We start from the raw sequence: 16,140 nt of genomic DNA, 5'->3' as shown, positions 1-16,140 counted from the left end.
TGTGAAAATCAGTTATGGCATATACGATGAATCGCTGGACATTGAGCATTGATTGTTAAAAGTTTCAACAGCCTAGATCTTGATTTTCCTACTACTACTGGTTTGAACTTGAACTGTCATCTCCACCATCATGTTAGATAAGAACACCCAGTAAAAATGTTATATGTACCTTGACAGTAACGTGGAATATCATAACTAACTGAACTACTATATCATAACCACCACAAATGTGCCAGAAATATTGGTACATTGACAGTCTGAATTGAGGTGGCACTCTTGGTACTCATTTTTGCCAAATCTAAATTTGTATGTTGTTGGGATTGCGTAATAGTCAGTCAGTCAACATGTCTAGAGCATCAGAGATGTTAAAAAGGGGTGGTGTGAAAGTCAAGTAGACCCATCGTAAGTAGTGCAAAGTCTCTATTCCAAGTGAAGCCGAAGCAAAGTGTGCTGGCCGTCTGCTCTTGAAGAACTGCCGAAAGTCGGTAGGTGCTCGTAGAGCTCCACAGCATCGGCTAGAGGGCACTGTGGTCAGTGAAGATTTTCCGCTCTCATAGTGCCAACCTATGCTGTGGCATCAGAACTATCGATACCACATCCCTCCACCCCTGAAACGGCACACCGCTGTGGAATAGGGCTTCCGATGGCGGGTGGAGGGACCCAGGGGCAGCACAACTGAGGGGGCGGACAGCAGATCTGTTGGGGCATGCTGCCCAACCGTATCCTCGAATTGCTTGTGAGGGGGCGAGGAAAACGCCCCACTGAAAACCTCCCAGGGATGTGCACCGCCACTGGGTATGGTCGAATGAGGAGGCGGAGCAACAACCTCCATGGGCGGCGGCGGCAGTGGCACGACTACAGCCTCAGTGTCCATTGGTACTGGCACCACGAAGGAACACAGCAACGGCGGTGGCCGGGTGTGGGGCCATGATGGTAATGAAAGGCACTCGCCCAGCTCAGGAGACTGGACTGACAGAGGCACGAGTGCTCGCGGCGGCAGCAAGAGCGCCCGCGGCGGAGGCGCGAGCGGCGGAGGTGCGAGCGGTGGAGGCGCCATTGGTGGAGCTGTGGGCTGAGGCAGTGGAAGCTGCAAGGCCTCCAATTCTGCCGGAAAAGAACCAGTGGCAGAAAATGAGGGCGGCACAAACGGATCTGGTTCCACTGTCACTTGACAGTGCTGAAGGGACCAGTAATTAAAAACAAGGTGCGGCCAAGCTGGCAAAGAATGCACCCCTGCTCCCAGTGCTGCCAGGCAGAGAAAACGTGATAGAACACAAAATTTTGCGGCGCCAAGCCAGAACGAGGCAAAGCAGTGAGAGTGTGCAGCGGCGGGTGAAATAGCTGCATGAGTGACCGATGGGCATGGCCATGTACCAATTCTGCTGGGGAAAGGGTGCTGCATGGCTGGGAGTGATAGGAAGCAAGGAAAGTCCATAGCGCGTGCTAGCGAGAGTGCATGGGGTTCAACTTGCTCATCTGCAATGTAAGCATACGCACAAAGCGTTCAGCCTCACCGTTCAACTGGGGGCGGAACGAGGCTGAGGTCAGATAGCGAATGCCATTAGCAGCACAGAATGCTTCAAACTTGGAGGACACAAATTGGGGCCATTGTTGGAGACAATAACTTCAGGAAGGCCCTCAATGCAAAAAATAGACATCAAAGCCTGAATAGTATGGGCAGATGTAGTAGAAGACATAGGCACAACAAATGGTAAGTTGCTGTATGCATCAATAACTATGAACCAGCGGATGTCCCGGAAAGGACCCTCAAAATCAATATGAAAGTGCTGCCAAGGTGCAGTAGGAGTTGGCCGCACAAAGAAGCACTGGCGGGGAGCAGATTCCTGCTCCACACAAGAGCAACAATTAGCAAGCAAATTCTCAATTTGTTTATCAATGTCAGCCCAAGTGCAGTGACGACACACTAATTGCTTCATCCGCTCTATACCCCAGTGACCAGTGTGCAGTAATCAAACTGTTTCCAACTGCAGCGAATGAGGTACAACCACACGAGATTGATCATTGTCAGTTCTTAAAAAGAAACACTGTGGTGTACGGACAAGTTGTGACGTTGCGCAAAGTAATGTTGAACAAGGGGAACCCTAATCTGCATTGCAGATGGAGGCAAGTGAGTACGAATATACTGCAAAAGAATCTGCAAAGAAGCATCAGCAGCTGTCGCAGAAGCAATGCGACAAAAATCCACTGGAAAATCATCAGCTAATTCCTTATCTTGTGAATCATTTAACATGCATGACAATTCGGAAGAATCAAACACTTTGTCAGGGCCGATAGGTAGACGAGGCAAAGCATCGGCATTATCATGCTGGGCTGTAGGCCAAAACAAAACTTCATAATTGTAGTTAGACAAAATCAAAGACAGACATTGCAACTTTTCAACTTTTGTGCAGTACGGGCTGGAACTGGCTTCGACGGGTGAAACAACGACATCAAAGGCTTATGGTTGGTGACCAAATAGAACTTGTGACTGTACAAAAAATCATGAAACTTGGCCACTCCATAGACAATAGCTAAAGCTTCTTTCTCAATTTGAGGATAGTTTTGCAGGGTAGAATTGAGCAACTTAGATGCAAAAGCAATCGGGCAATTGATAGAATTAATGCGGTGCATGAGAACCGCCCTGATGTTGTGAGAAGATGCATTGACAGCCAAAACAACTGGTTTGGAGGGATCAAAAGGAATCAAACAACGATCACTCAACAAAGCAGATTTGAGCTTGTGAAAAGCAGCCTCATATTCCGAAGACCAAATAAAAGGAACGTTCTTATGCCTAAGGCGATGCAAAGGTGCTGCAAGGTGTGCTGCATTTGGTATAAACTGAATATAATATGTAATTTAGCCCTACACAGACTGTAGTTCTTTCAAGTTCCTGGGTGCTGGCAAGTCTCTAATCCCACTGAGATGTGATGGCGAGGGGTGGATACCCTGTCTGTTAATCATATGTCCTAAATACTGAATCTCAATTTCAAAAAATCTGCACTTGTCTCTGTTACACTTGAGTCCTGTCTGCAAAAGTACAGTAAATAAGGCACACAAATTCTGCAAATGTTTGTCAGGGGTGTGACCTGATACAACTATATTGTCCAGATGATTGGAACAACCAGGGGCAGTGGCACACACAATTGCTGCAAGTAAGACTGAAAAATAGCAGGAGCTGAAGTACAGCCGAACGGAAGGTGGCGAAACTTGAACAATCCAAGTTGAGTGTTGATCACAAAATAGTGCTGCGACTGTCTGTCGAGTGGAATTTGAAAGTAGGCATCCTGCAAGTCAGTCATGGAAAAGAATTTTCCCACAACAAGCTTATCAAAAATGTCTTCAGTACGTGGTAAGGGAACATAGCGACCACTGTCTGGGGATTTACTGTAGACTTAAGGTCAGCACAAATACAGAGATGACCATTCGGTTTTTTCACACACACTATAGGCGAAGCCCATTGTGAAGCAGAAACTGGTTCAATGACACCACTGTCTTGCAAATGCTTAAGTTCAGTTGCTATGGTGTCGCGCAGTGCGTGCGGTACCGGGCGTGTGCTCCGGAAAATAGGCATGGCATTGTCTTTAACTACAACATGTGCTGCATAGTCTGTGGCATAACCAAGGCCATCAGAAAAGGGTTCAGCAAAATCATTGCATAGTGGGGCAACACTGTCGGCATGGTCACTAGCGTTGATGCACAGTATATTGTCCTTAATTGCGAGGCCAAAAAGTTCAAATGTGTCCATGCCAAAAATGTTCATGGCATCAGTAGAGTGGAGCACATGGAAAGACACTGTACATGTCATTGCACCATACATGGCTTGCAAACTACACACGCTGAGCACAGAGATTTCCTGTCTAGTAAATGCAGTTAGTGTGGAATGTGAACGACAAAGCAGGAGCGTACCAAGCAAGTCATATGTTGATCTGTTCAGTAAAGAAACAGACACACCAGTGTCCAGCTGCATGCAAACAGAACATCCACAAATGTTCAAAGTCAGAGAAAGTTTCCTCACATTGTGCTGAATGCGAGAGGAAGTGTCAGGCAAAACTTGTTTATTCACACGACGAGCTGTAGAAGCACATGAAGCCGAAGGTTTAGTATAAATGCCATTAACACACATAGGCTGATGTGAATCATGATCACAGTGGTTCCCATTTGTGGTGACACCCACGCGAGTCACGCGAATGGGAGACAGGCTGGGAAGGAGAGTTTCTCTTGCTACACACAGCTTGCACATGTCCTTTCTTATTACAAAAATAATACTGCGCTTGATGGGATGGGCAACTGTCCTGTGGGTGAGCACAAAAACAGTTCGGACATGATTTCAGTTTCTTAGTGGGTGCCAGGCTTGAAACTTGTTTACTTGCATGTGAGCAGCGTGGCATGGCCCGCTGTGCCGGGCCAGGGCAGGAGGGCACGTGTTGCACCTCACTAACAGTACACACTCCCGGGGTCACATCGAACACAGAGGTAGTCATGTCTAATGTATCTTGTCTGTCTAGCAAGTCCACTATTTCCTGCAAAGACGGCTTTTTAAACCGTAAGATTTGCTTGCAGATGCGGTGGTCTGCCACATTCTGCGCAATAGTGTCTCTAATAGTGATATCCGCATATGAGCACCACAGGAGCAATTAATGTCGCAATTGGATGTTAGTCCCTGAAGGTCACCTAACCATGATTTATTTGACTGAGTAGGACCACGCTAGAGACAAAAGAATTTGTAGCATGCAGCTACCACATTTACACTGTCATGGAAGTGGGAGTTCAAAGCATCAATCACTTCTGCATAAGTTTTAGTCTCTGGGTGGGTGGTGGGAAACAATTTTACGAGCACACAGCATAACACAACACCTGCGTTGGCAATGAAGAAGGCAAGCTGCTCTGTACCTGGTATGTTGTATGCTGCGAAGTGTGCCTTGAGCTGGGCGATGTATTCTGGCCGGCACTCTACGTCAGGATTGAAGGCACGAAATGGCGGCATTGGAGGCGTCATCGGCGATAGAGGTGGTGGCGTCGAAGGTGCCATAGTAGCTGCAGTTTGTAGTGTGACCAATCCATTTGCAGCAGCAAGCAGCTGCATCATTTGCTGAGCCTGAAACCGTGCAAGATCAGACAGTGAAACCTGTTCCTGTGGTGAAGCCATCATTGATACAACTAAAAGTCTTATAGTGAAAGGTGGAAACACACATACACGCTGTCACACTGGGAAATGGACAAAGCTAAAGCAGTAATGAAAGGGGGGGGGGGGGGGGGGGGAGGGGGCGGGGGAACACATAAGACGAGAGAAAAAAAATTTTTTTTGAATCCTCGTCAGCAATACTCATCACCAATATTTTTGTATCCCACCTGGAAGGGGGCACGTGGGTCTGAAATCTTAAAGGTTGGCTGAATGAATGAGCGAGTAGGAGCAGGTGAGGTAAAACACGTCGGTACTGCAAGTAAAGTAGTAGTAGTAGAGAGAGAGAGAGAGAGAGAGAGAGAGAGAGAGAGAGAGAGAGACACACACACACACACACACACACACACACACACAACTTTGTACAGATGAGCATGTAGGTGTGAAGCCTTAGACACGTCGTAAGTAGTGCAAAGTCTCTATTCCAAGCGAAGCTGAAGTGAAGTGTCCAGGCCGTCTGCTCATGAAGAACTGCCGAAAGTCGAGCAGAGCTTGTAGAGCTCCACAGTGTTGGCTAGAGGGCGCTGTGGTTGGCGAAGATCTTCCGCTCTCTTAGTGACAACCTACACTGTGGCATCAGAACTAATGATACCACATTCTGAAAGTAAACCGTGTTCATAGAATAAGAATGCACATAATGAAAGTATTAGTGCAAGTGGAAACAGCTGTGATGATAAAAATTTAGAATAGAATGTATCTTTCATTTTGATGCCAGATAATGAATTGCTGAATATTATATTAAGTACTATGGTTGTCAATGGGAAACCAGAAACAGTTGGTAGTCGAACACTGAAGCTGTCTAGTAGTGATGGAAAAAAAGAAAACAATGGTGGTACTCAAATTACAACACTTGAGCTTTCCTGTAAGAAGTACAAGGCGATCAACACATTCCAGCTGTTGCATCAGTAATTTTGGGCAATAGCGAAGAAGATACAAGTGCTTCAGAGTATGGTATTGATGATCCTACCTGGAAACCATTGAGTGATGATGGAGAAGAAAACTGTGGCATACAAACAGTATTACAACCCAGCTATAAAGAAATACAGATTAGATTAGATTAGAGATTAAAGATTAGATTAGATTAGATTAGATTAGATTAGATTAGTACTTGTTCCATAGATCATGAATACGACATTTCGTAATGATGTGGAACGTGTCAGGTTAATAAAAGGTGTCTATACAAGATATTACATTACACAAAATATAACATGACACTTAATATTTTTAATTTTTTTTTTTTTTTTTTTTTTTTTGGGTTGGGGTGAGGAAATTACCCACTTACTATATCCAAAAATTCATCTAATGAGTAGAAGGAGTTGCCATTAAGAAATTCTTTTAATTTCCTTTTAAATGCTATATGGCTATCTGTCAGACTTTTGATGCTATTAGGTAAGTGATAGCTATACTTGTATAATAGGCAAAAAGTACCAGCTTTGCATCTTCGTGAATATAGAATGGCAAGTCATTAATATATATTAAGAACAGCAGTGGACCCAAGACTGAACCTTGCGGCACCCCATTCTTGATTGTTCCCCAGTTTGAGAAATCACCAGTTTTTTGCATATTATGTGAACTGCTTATTTCAACTTTCTGCACTCTTCCAGTTAGGTATGATTTCAACCATTTGAGCACTGTCCCATTCATACCACAGTACTTGAGCTTATCTAGAAGTATTCAAAGATTTACACAATGAAAAGCCTTTGATAGATCACAAAAAATCCCAACGGGTGACTTCCAGTTACTCAGAGCATTTAATATTTCATTAGTGAAAGTATATATAGCATTTTCCATTGAAAAACCCTTCTGGAAACCAAACTGACATTTTGTTAAAACTTTATTTTTACAAAGGTGTGAAGCTACTCTACAATACATTACTTTTTCAAGAATTTTGGATAAGGCAGTCAGAAGAGAGATTGGGCGGTAGTTGTTATCAGACGTATCCCCTTTTTTATGCAGTGGTTTAACAATGGCATACTTCAGTCTATCTGGGAAAATACCCTGCTTCAGACAGCTATTACATATGTGGCTAAGAATCCCACTTATTTCTTGGGAACAAGCTTTTATTATCCTGCTGGAAATGCCATCAATTCCATGTGAGCTTTTATTCTTGAGAGAGTTTATTATCTTCCTAATTTCAGAAGGAGAGGTGGGTGGAATTTCAATTGTATCAAATGGTGTGGGTAAGGCCTCTTCCATTAACTGCCTTGCTTCTTCTAATGAACATTTAGATCCTATTTTCTCTACAACATTTAAAAAATGATTATTCAAAATGTTTTCGACTTCCGGATTGTTGTTTATCAAGTTTACTTGAGGATCAACATATCATAGTCTGTCCAGCAACAAATTTGTGAGAATGTGAAGAAGCAGAAGGTAGAGGTAAGCAAGACATTGTTAATAATATGGGTAAGTCCAAATTAAAAAAAAAAAAAAAGAATCTAAACAAAGGACAGGTGAAAAAAGAAACGTACAGTGGGGAAAGGAAAACCGATGAAACCAGATCCTTGCTATGGAAAAAGATGTCAAAATGATTGCTTATCAGTTAGTAATGATGAGCAATTATTGTTGTTTAGTGAGTACTGTAAATTTAAAACTTATAAATTAAAGAAAAATTGGCTGTTAAATTGCATGACATAGGGAAAAATTAGAAGAAAGAGAACAAAAACTGCAGTGCCTTGAAGAAGTAATACAATAGGATATGAAGTTAATAGTGCATGGGACAGAAGAAAGGGTGTGTCAGGAGTTTTTGTTGAAAACTTTAAACATTAACCAGATTAATTTAAGGCATACGTTTAAAAATGCTGTGAGTACTCACAAAGTAAAACCAAAAATTTGGGGTTGGCATACATGTAAAAATAAGATCCCACAAGATATGGCACAAATTGAAACTATTTCTCTTTATTGTGACAACTGCACTGTTCAGAACTAAATCAAGCAGTTCCTTGTCATGTTACAAGTATTTCTGAAAACATCTAAATATATAAAACAAATTGACCTAAAGTATCTCATTGTTGGTCATATGTACATGACTACAGATTCCATTCACTCTTCAGTTGATTCATTTACCTCTAAGAAGATAATTTAAGCACCATCTCAATGGCTAATGGATATCTTCCTGGCAAGGTATGAACCTGAACCATACAAAGTCCTCTTTGTCTTACTTATTTTGATGACTGGGCTTCATCTGAAACAGAATCTAAATGTGTATCAAACTCCTCAGTACCTCTGCCTATAGAAGAAGATATGTCTGTTTCTGAACAAACAACTGTAATCCAAACCACGAAAGGAAAAGTCATTGCCTAAACGAAATTTAAATGTACTGGGACACCATTGCATATTTTAACCATTAATTTGACCTCAGTGAGCAAAAACTGTAAATCAGCGTTTATGAAAAACAGTTACGTAAATGGTCAGTGGAATGTATTTTTGGATGGTGTAAAAGTATTAAGAGTGAAGAAAAGTTACTCTTCAAGAATTCCAATTTCCCCTAGTCCCACGACATTTACATTTACAATGCTCCCTCTGATCTTGATGAATGGTCACTTAGGAAAAATAACATAGTGCCTTACGGTATTCATACTCCTCATTAGAAATCAGTTAGAATAAGTAATGACTCCATGACAAATATTTTTAAGAGTAGTTTACAAGAGATGACCAGGATGAAATCTGTAATTAAACAAATGCTAACTTAAAATTTGATCTGTTATATGATAAATTCAGATCATTATATGAAAATAGCTTTCAGCGTAAGGTAATCGGAAAGGACATTAAACAACTATGTTTTAAAAAAAAGAAGGATCACTAGAGGGATGAAAGTATCTTGTGAAATGAAATGAAAATATATCAGTTGGCAAGAACAAGTAGAGATTCTGCAGTAGTTGCACACTATAAAAATTACTCAAAATTACTAAGAAAAGGTATTAAAAATCAAGGAACATGCACATAATTGAGAAATTCTGACAACACGCTTAAGGCTATATCAAATGTTGGAATGTAGTGAAATGAAAGACAGGATAAGCAGCCACAGAACAGGATAGCCACAGAACAGGATAGCCACAGAACAGGATAACAAACACAAGGGCTATAATGATGAGTCACAGGTAGCAAATATATTTGATAATCATTTCGTAAATATGGTGGAAAGTATAAGGAAAAACAGTTCAAGACAAAAATGGCAGGAGTGTGTTGAAACAGCAACTCTTATAAAATTCAGTCATATGAATGTATCACCAACTTCTCCTTCTGAAATTAAGAAAATTATAAATTCTCTCAAGAATAAAAGCTCATCTGGATTTGATGGTGTTTCCAACATAGTAATAAAGATTTGTTCCCACGTAGTAAGACCTGCCTTGTCTGAATTATGTACTGCATCTCCAACTTAAGCCATTTTTCGAGGGAGAGTGAAATACACCACTGTCAGACCTTTCTTTAAGAAAGGTGATACGAGAGATGTCAATAACTACTGACATGTTTCACTACTGACTTCATTTTCTGAAATATCTGAGAAGGTGGTGTATTGTAGAATAGTATCTCACCTTAGCAACAGTAACATCGTCAGCAAATGACAATTTTGGTTTCTGAGGCCAATTACATGTTCACTCATCAAATTTTACAATCCTTAAATAATGAAGTAGTGTCAGTTGGTACTTTCTGTGACCTATCTGAGGTATTTGAATGTTTAAATTACAACATTCTGCTAGATAAAGTGACGTTTTATGAGAGTGATGGTATAGTCAACCAATGAATAATGACATATCTAACCAAAAGACTGCAGAAACCAATGTAGTCTGAGGACATTATTCTGACTGGGGAGAAATCACATATGAGATTCCCCAAGGCTCAATCGTAGGTCCACCATTGTTTTTCATATATGCAAATGATCTTCTGTCTAACATACAAGAAGCTGAATTAATTCTTTTTTCAGGTGACACTAGTATTGTAATCAATCAAAGACTACACACAGTAACAGAAGAAATGGCAAACAAGGCTCTTAAAAGTGTCATTGACTGGTTTTCTGCAAATGGACTCATCCTCAATTTTTAAAAGAGAGAACTTATTCAGTTCTGCACATCTAAGGGTATTACACCAATTATAAGTGTAACACACAGTAAGAAATAATAAATGGGGTTGAAACTTCAAAATTCTTAGGTGTCCATACTAATGCGAATTTAAAATGGAAAAAACACATTTTGGAACTTCTAAAAAACTTAGTTTAGTCACATCTGCACTTAGAATCATTTAAAATCTTGGGAGACACAAATCAGTAAGTTGATATCGTTTGCATAATTTTCTTTCAGTAATGTCATTTGAAATTTATGTGGTGCTGTCCCACAATCATCTTCTACATGTCTGTTTAAGGATTCCCTGCCACTAGGAACATTCAGAAGGAGTGTAGCACAGGACCTGAGAGAACGTCCATTGTACTCCATTGGTGAATTCTTTTAATAGTGATCAAAGTGAATCTACAAACAAATATTGTTTCTATTAAGTATAAATGTCTTAATTTTGTGAATAGTTTTTTAAATGTATATGTGTAATTGATCTTGATGCAGTCTGTCCAGTCATGGCTGGTAAATGACACAGATTTAGTAGTTGGGGCATAATGAGTACTGCTTCACAGTAGACTTATTCCCTCATGAAGTTTGTAGCAAATAATCCAGAGCAGTTCAGGAGGAACAATGATGTACGTAATTACAATACCAGAAGGAAAAATTACATTCATTACTCCACATTAAGCTTGTCTTTAGCACTGAAAGGCATGTACAGTGCTGCAACAAAAATTCTGGATCACTTACCCAGTGATATAAAATGTCTGACAGACAGCAAAGTAAAATTTGAAAACAAACTGAACTGTTTCTCCTTGACTACTCCTTTTATTCCGCAGAAGAATTTCCATTGGTGTAATGTGTAAAAGGTGGTTAGTAGGAACTACTAACTCACATATGCATTTTTAATAATAATAATAATAATAATAATAATAATAATACAATTATATTATTAATATAATTAATATTAAAAACTCTTATTAATGATCAGCATGTAGCCATATTTATAAATTAAGTTCTGATGTGAACATAAAATGACTCATTCCACATCATTATGATTTATCATGCAAATCATCCATGGAACATGAAACTAACTATCTAATTACGCTCCAGTAAAGCATACCTTAAGCATCACTGGCTATTGATTCCAGTGTTATCTAATAAAATTGTAAGCACCATTTATTTCAGCAGTTTTAGTGAATTTAATCTTTTACATCAAATGATTTGTTCAGTTACTTCAAATATGTCACTGTGGATATTAGAAAAGAGCATCAGTAATTATTTGTTGACCTGGAGACATATTCAGTTTTTATTGTCTTCTCTAAAGTTGGGATAGTGGTGCTTACATTACTTTGCTTATATGCATTGATATGTGTAGTATGACACTCACATTTTTGAAAAGTTATTATACATAATCAGAGTGATTACTTCCAGGTATTAAGTTTATTAGCTTAACTGTATATTACAGTTGGTGACAATGATACAGTTATTACTATGTTAGTAAAATATTTAATATTGTTGTATCATTCTTGCTGAGGGTTATACTGATGTGCATAGAAAATGTGTTTCAAATTTATCAGGGAAGTCCAGTCACACAGTAGTGATGAGAGACAGCTATTTTGCATACATAGTTTATTTGTAGCAACTGTTTCATGACAATAACTCTTTGCTATATACAACTGAGACACAAATAGTGTATTTATGTGAATATTTAAAGGTGAAACTATCTGTAACCTGCAATGCTGTACTAGGTAATCAACATACCCAGTTATCTGAACCTACAGTTAAATACGGTTCCTGAACAACAATACAACTTGGTATTTTCACAGGTACAAATCATTGCCAAAGGTAAATAATGCAGTAAATGACTTATAGAATAGGCTTTGCCCTCTACTTTGTCAACTGAAACATTTTTGATCTTCATGTGACATAATTTCACTAGCCATCTTCATTGGTCCTAATTGCAGTTTCCTGTGAGAACAGAAGCTGAAGAGCCGGGCACTTTCTGAAACAATGTAGATGTTTAATAGTATACAGCTTGCAGGAAAATAAAATTTTATGGTTGATGTAAATCAATGATCCTGTAACCCTGTTTATATGTTTCTTCTCTTTTTTGTAGGAAAAGCCTTCTGTTCGTAGAAACAAACCATTTGTGCAACCCATGGAATGAAGATAAACCTGTTAGAATAAGCAGAGATGGGCAGGTTTGTAAACTATTTTCAAATTTTTTGTGTTAACAAGTTGCATTTCAACCTTCTTAAGATTTCTGTTTGTTTCAGGAAATTGAACCCTATGTTGGGAAGGAGCTGTGCAGATTATTTCCCATAGATGAAGGAATTGACATAACAGCAATCCTACATAAGTCAAAGATTCCAAGAAGAAGGCACAGAAGTAGCCATTCCAGGCACCGGTATATAGAACAAGAAGAAAGAGAATTCGATACCTATGGGCACAGCCACTCTTTTGGGAGGTATGAAGTACTCTGTAGTTGTTGTATGGGTCTGAATCAAACTGGGCTCTATTTCCTCTTGGACAGTTAATAAGTGAATCAAAAATTTCTTTAGTCTAAATTTAGTGTGTGAGATTCCACATTCAAAGGTCTGCTTAGTCGCTTCTCACAACTTGATGTAGTACAAATTTAGCATTTGAGATTCCACATTCAGTGGTCTGCTTAGTCCCTTCTCACAACTTGATTTAATTGTGATCCAGATGAAATGTGACGTATTATTATTTCTCCCTCTCTGCATATACTGTGGCCAAAAAGAAGTAAGAAGATGACTACATCTACATCTACATCTACATTTATACTCTGCAAGCCACCCAACGGTGTGTGGCGGAGGGCACTTTACGTGCCACTGTCATTACCTCCCTTTTCTGTTCCAGTCGTGTATGGTTCGAGGGAAGAACGACTGTCTGAAAGCCTCCATGCACGCTCGAATCTCTCTAATTTTACATTCGTGATCTCCTCGGGAGGTATAAGTAGGGGGAAGCAATATATTTGATACCTCATCCAGAAACGCACCCTCTCGAAACCTGGCGAACAAGCTGCACCGTGATGCAGAGCACCTCTCTTGCAGAGTCTGCCACTTGAGTTTGCTAAACATCTCCGTAATGCTATCACGGTTACCAAATAACCCTGTGACAAAACACGCCGCTCTTCTTTGGATCTTCTCTATCTCCTCTGTCAACTCGATCTGGTACGGATCCCACACTGTTGAGCAATACTCAAGTATAGGTCGAACGAGTGTTTTGTAAGCCACCTCTTTTGTTGATGGACTACATTTTCTAAGGACTCTCCCAATGAATCTCAACCTGGTACCCGCCTTACCAACAATTAATTTTATATGATCATTCCACTTCAAATCGTCCCGCACGCATACTCCCAGATATTTTACAGAAGTAACTGCTACCAGTGTTTGTTCCGCTATCATATAATCATACAATAAAGGATCCTACATTGTGTATCAGTCGTATTACTTGTTTGAAGCAGGAAAGATCCAGTTTGTTTACTAATTTTATTCAGCAGAAGGGTACTCTAGATGTAGAAATGAGGTGCAGGGGTGCTAGATGAGTGTGCACAGCAACACTGGTGCCATATTCCCTGAGTGAGTGTCCGTTAGTAAAATCTGAAATAAGCCTGCTTAGGTAAACTGTCTGTAGCCTCTAATCTGGAATAATGGGACTGCAGAGCTAAAATTTGCCTTACATGAGAGAGCAATATGGTGCCATCCCATTGAGGGAATAAAAGCAGAATATAGGAGCAACCGAGTGTGGCGGCACAGTGGTTAGCACACTGGACCTGCATTCAGGAGGATCATAGTTCAAACCTATATCCGGCAATCCTGGTTTGTTTTCCATGATTTCCCTAGATCACTTTAGGAAACTGCCGGGATGGTTCCTTTGAAAGGGCACAGCTGATTTCCTTCCCCATTGTACCCTAATCTGCACTTCTGATCTGCCCCTAATGATGTCATGAAGCTTCACCATAATATCAGTTTAACAATTGAGCGAGAATCTGATACTAGGTCATTAAATTTTTTGGACCGCACTTTAAATGTGGTTGACAACCGCATTGAATTTAATATTTTCTGGAAAAACACGTTTTCCGACAATATTATACCTGCAGACTTAGCCCATCCATACGCCCATAAGATGCCCTTTTTTCATTCTAATATTCATCGAGTTACAGCTATCCCTCTTGCACCAGATGCAGTAGAAACTGAACTGGTCACACTTGAGAATATTGCTATAAATAATGGCTATAGGCCTCAGTTGGTAAGACAGATGTATAACAAAAAAATAAATGAAAATAATATTATGTCTTCGACCCTAGGGGATGCATTAGATGACAAACAGGTGGCAGTGATATCTATCCCTTACATAGGCAATATAAGTTACAAATTGGGGCGTTTTCTCAGAGCCCATAATTTCAGAGTCACATATTCTACTAATAATAGTTTACATAGGAATTTAATTCACTCCTTGCAGATTAAGAGCGATAAACTTTCCCAATCAGGAGTATATAAAATTACATGCGGGGATTGTCCAAAATTTTACATTGGACAAATGGGGCGAGCTCTGAGTCTCAGGTATAAAGAGCATATTCCTACTAAAAGCGGTGACGGTACTAAGGGCTCTACTTATTTGGAACACCTTGTGCAAACGGCTCATGCACCGAGCCCTCCAGTTAATATCAAGTTACTTCATGCCGAGGTTAAGTGCTTAAAACTGGATGTTTTGGAAGAAATGTAGATCTTTAAGCATCTGCAACATGTTAAAGACAATATCCTCAATGACCAACTACTGCTAAGAAATAGAAAATTTTTTGAAGGTTTTGCACCTATACTTTGTTCTTCCTACTTGCAAATCTGATGATCTGGTGATTATCACATGCACACACTGATTGGCGAGTGCGGTTGGTCAAGCTGTTCATCTTCTTTATTTTTATCCTCATTTTCCTTTTACAATGAAGGTGATTTTAGCCCGTTGAACACCTCATGTTTTATCCCTATATCTTTATTACCACGACGTCTTTAGATTACGTCCCCTCAGCCCCCCCCCCCCCTCTCCGCCCTCCCCAGACTAAGTACTGGCTTTTGGTATAGTTTTTAAGAGTTCCTCCTGTTGTCATAGGTAGCTTCATATATAAGTTTCTTTACTAGCATAAGCAACCGTGTGCGGTTATTTTTAGGTTTTATCCCCTAATTATCTCGTCTCTTGTTCTATCCATTTAATTTTTTGATATACGTTGATCCACGCTTGGGAATACATGGGTTATTTAGCCCCGACCCATGTATAAACTTTCTCGTATTCGTATGCACATGCGCATTCAAGTAACTTCCCTTGTCTTGCGCATGTGCATAGATAGTGGGTCAGGCTTGTAAGCAAGCGACCGTTTGTAGCTGCAGTTTATGGTGAGTCATGGCCCATCGAACATAGGCTGGTGTGAGGTGGAGCATACACCATTAAGTTAAATAGTGGTTTTGGCTTTGTACATATGTACTGTTTGTGTTTTCCCTTTCTTTTTCGTTTAGAAATGTATAGCTATGGTGTTCCTTTAATCATTGACAAAGGTCTTCTTAGGCACTTGTGGGTTTTATTGTTGTACTGAAGAAGGTGTAGTTATCTACGCCAAAACCTGGGTCAACACTTAACACTAGGCACTTTTTTCGCAATCGCGGCGGGTTTTTAGTTTTTTAATATTTTAACCAACTGTTGATGACGTGCTGCGATGTTAAAGATACTATAAACATATGTTTGCCTTCCCTTAATCTATCCTCTACAGAAGGTGTGGAGTCAGTATCACTTTGTGTGTTGCTATATTTCTCCAAAATCCAACTGATCTTTTCTCCAAAATCCAACTGATCTTCCCCAAGGTTGGCTTCTATCAGTTTTTTCATTCTTCTGTAAAGAGTTTGT

At 40.0% G+C, this 16,140-nt stretch overlaps 1 protein-coding gene across 1 annotated transcript in view; it reads left to right on the top strand.

The window, feature by feature from the left end:
• The window catches only part of LOC126249022 (uncharacterized), a 907,745-nt gene that overhangs the window by 786,327 nt on the left and 105,278 nt on the right, over positions 1 to 16,140 (top strand). The window contains exons 32-33 of the mRNA XM_049950624.1: positions 12,341 to 12,425; positions 12,501 to 12,691. Coding sequence (XP_049806581.1) covers positions 12,341 to 12,425; positions 12,501 to 12,691 — 276 coding nt within the window. The remainder of the gene's footprint in view (positions 1 to 12,340; positions 12,426 to 12,500; positions 12,692 to 16,140) is intronic.

This window comes from Schistocerca nitens, chromosome 3 (assembly GCF_023898315.1).
Source record: "Schistocerca nitens isolate TAMUIC-IGC-003100 chromosome 3, iqSchNite1.1, whole genome shotgun sequence".
Classification (NCBI taxonomy): domain Eukaryota; kingdom Metazoa; phylum Arthropoda; class Insecta; order Orthoptera; family Acrididae; genus Schistocerca; species Schistocerca nitens.
The sequence above is the reverse complement of the archived record's forward strand: the minus strand, read 5'-3'. Positions and strand labels throughout refer to the sequence as shown.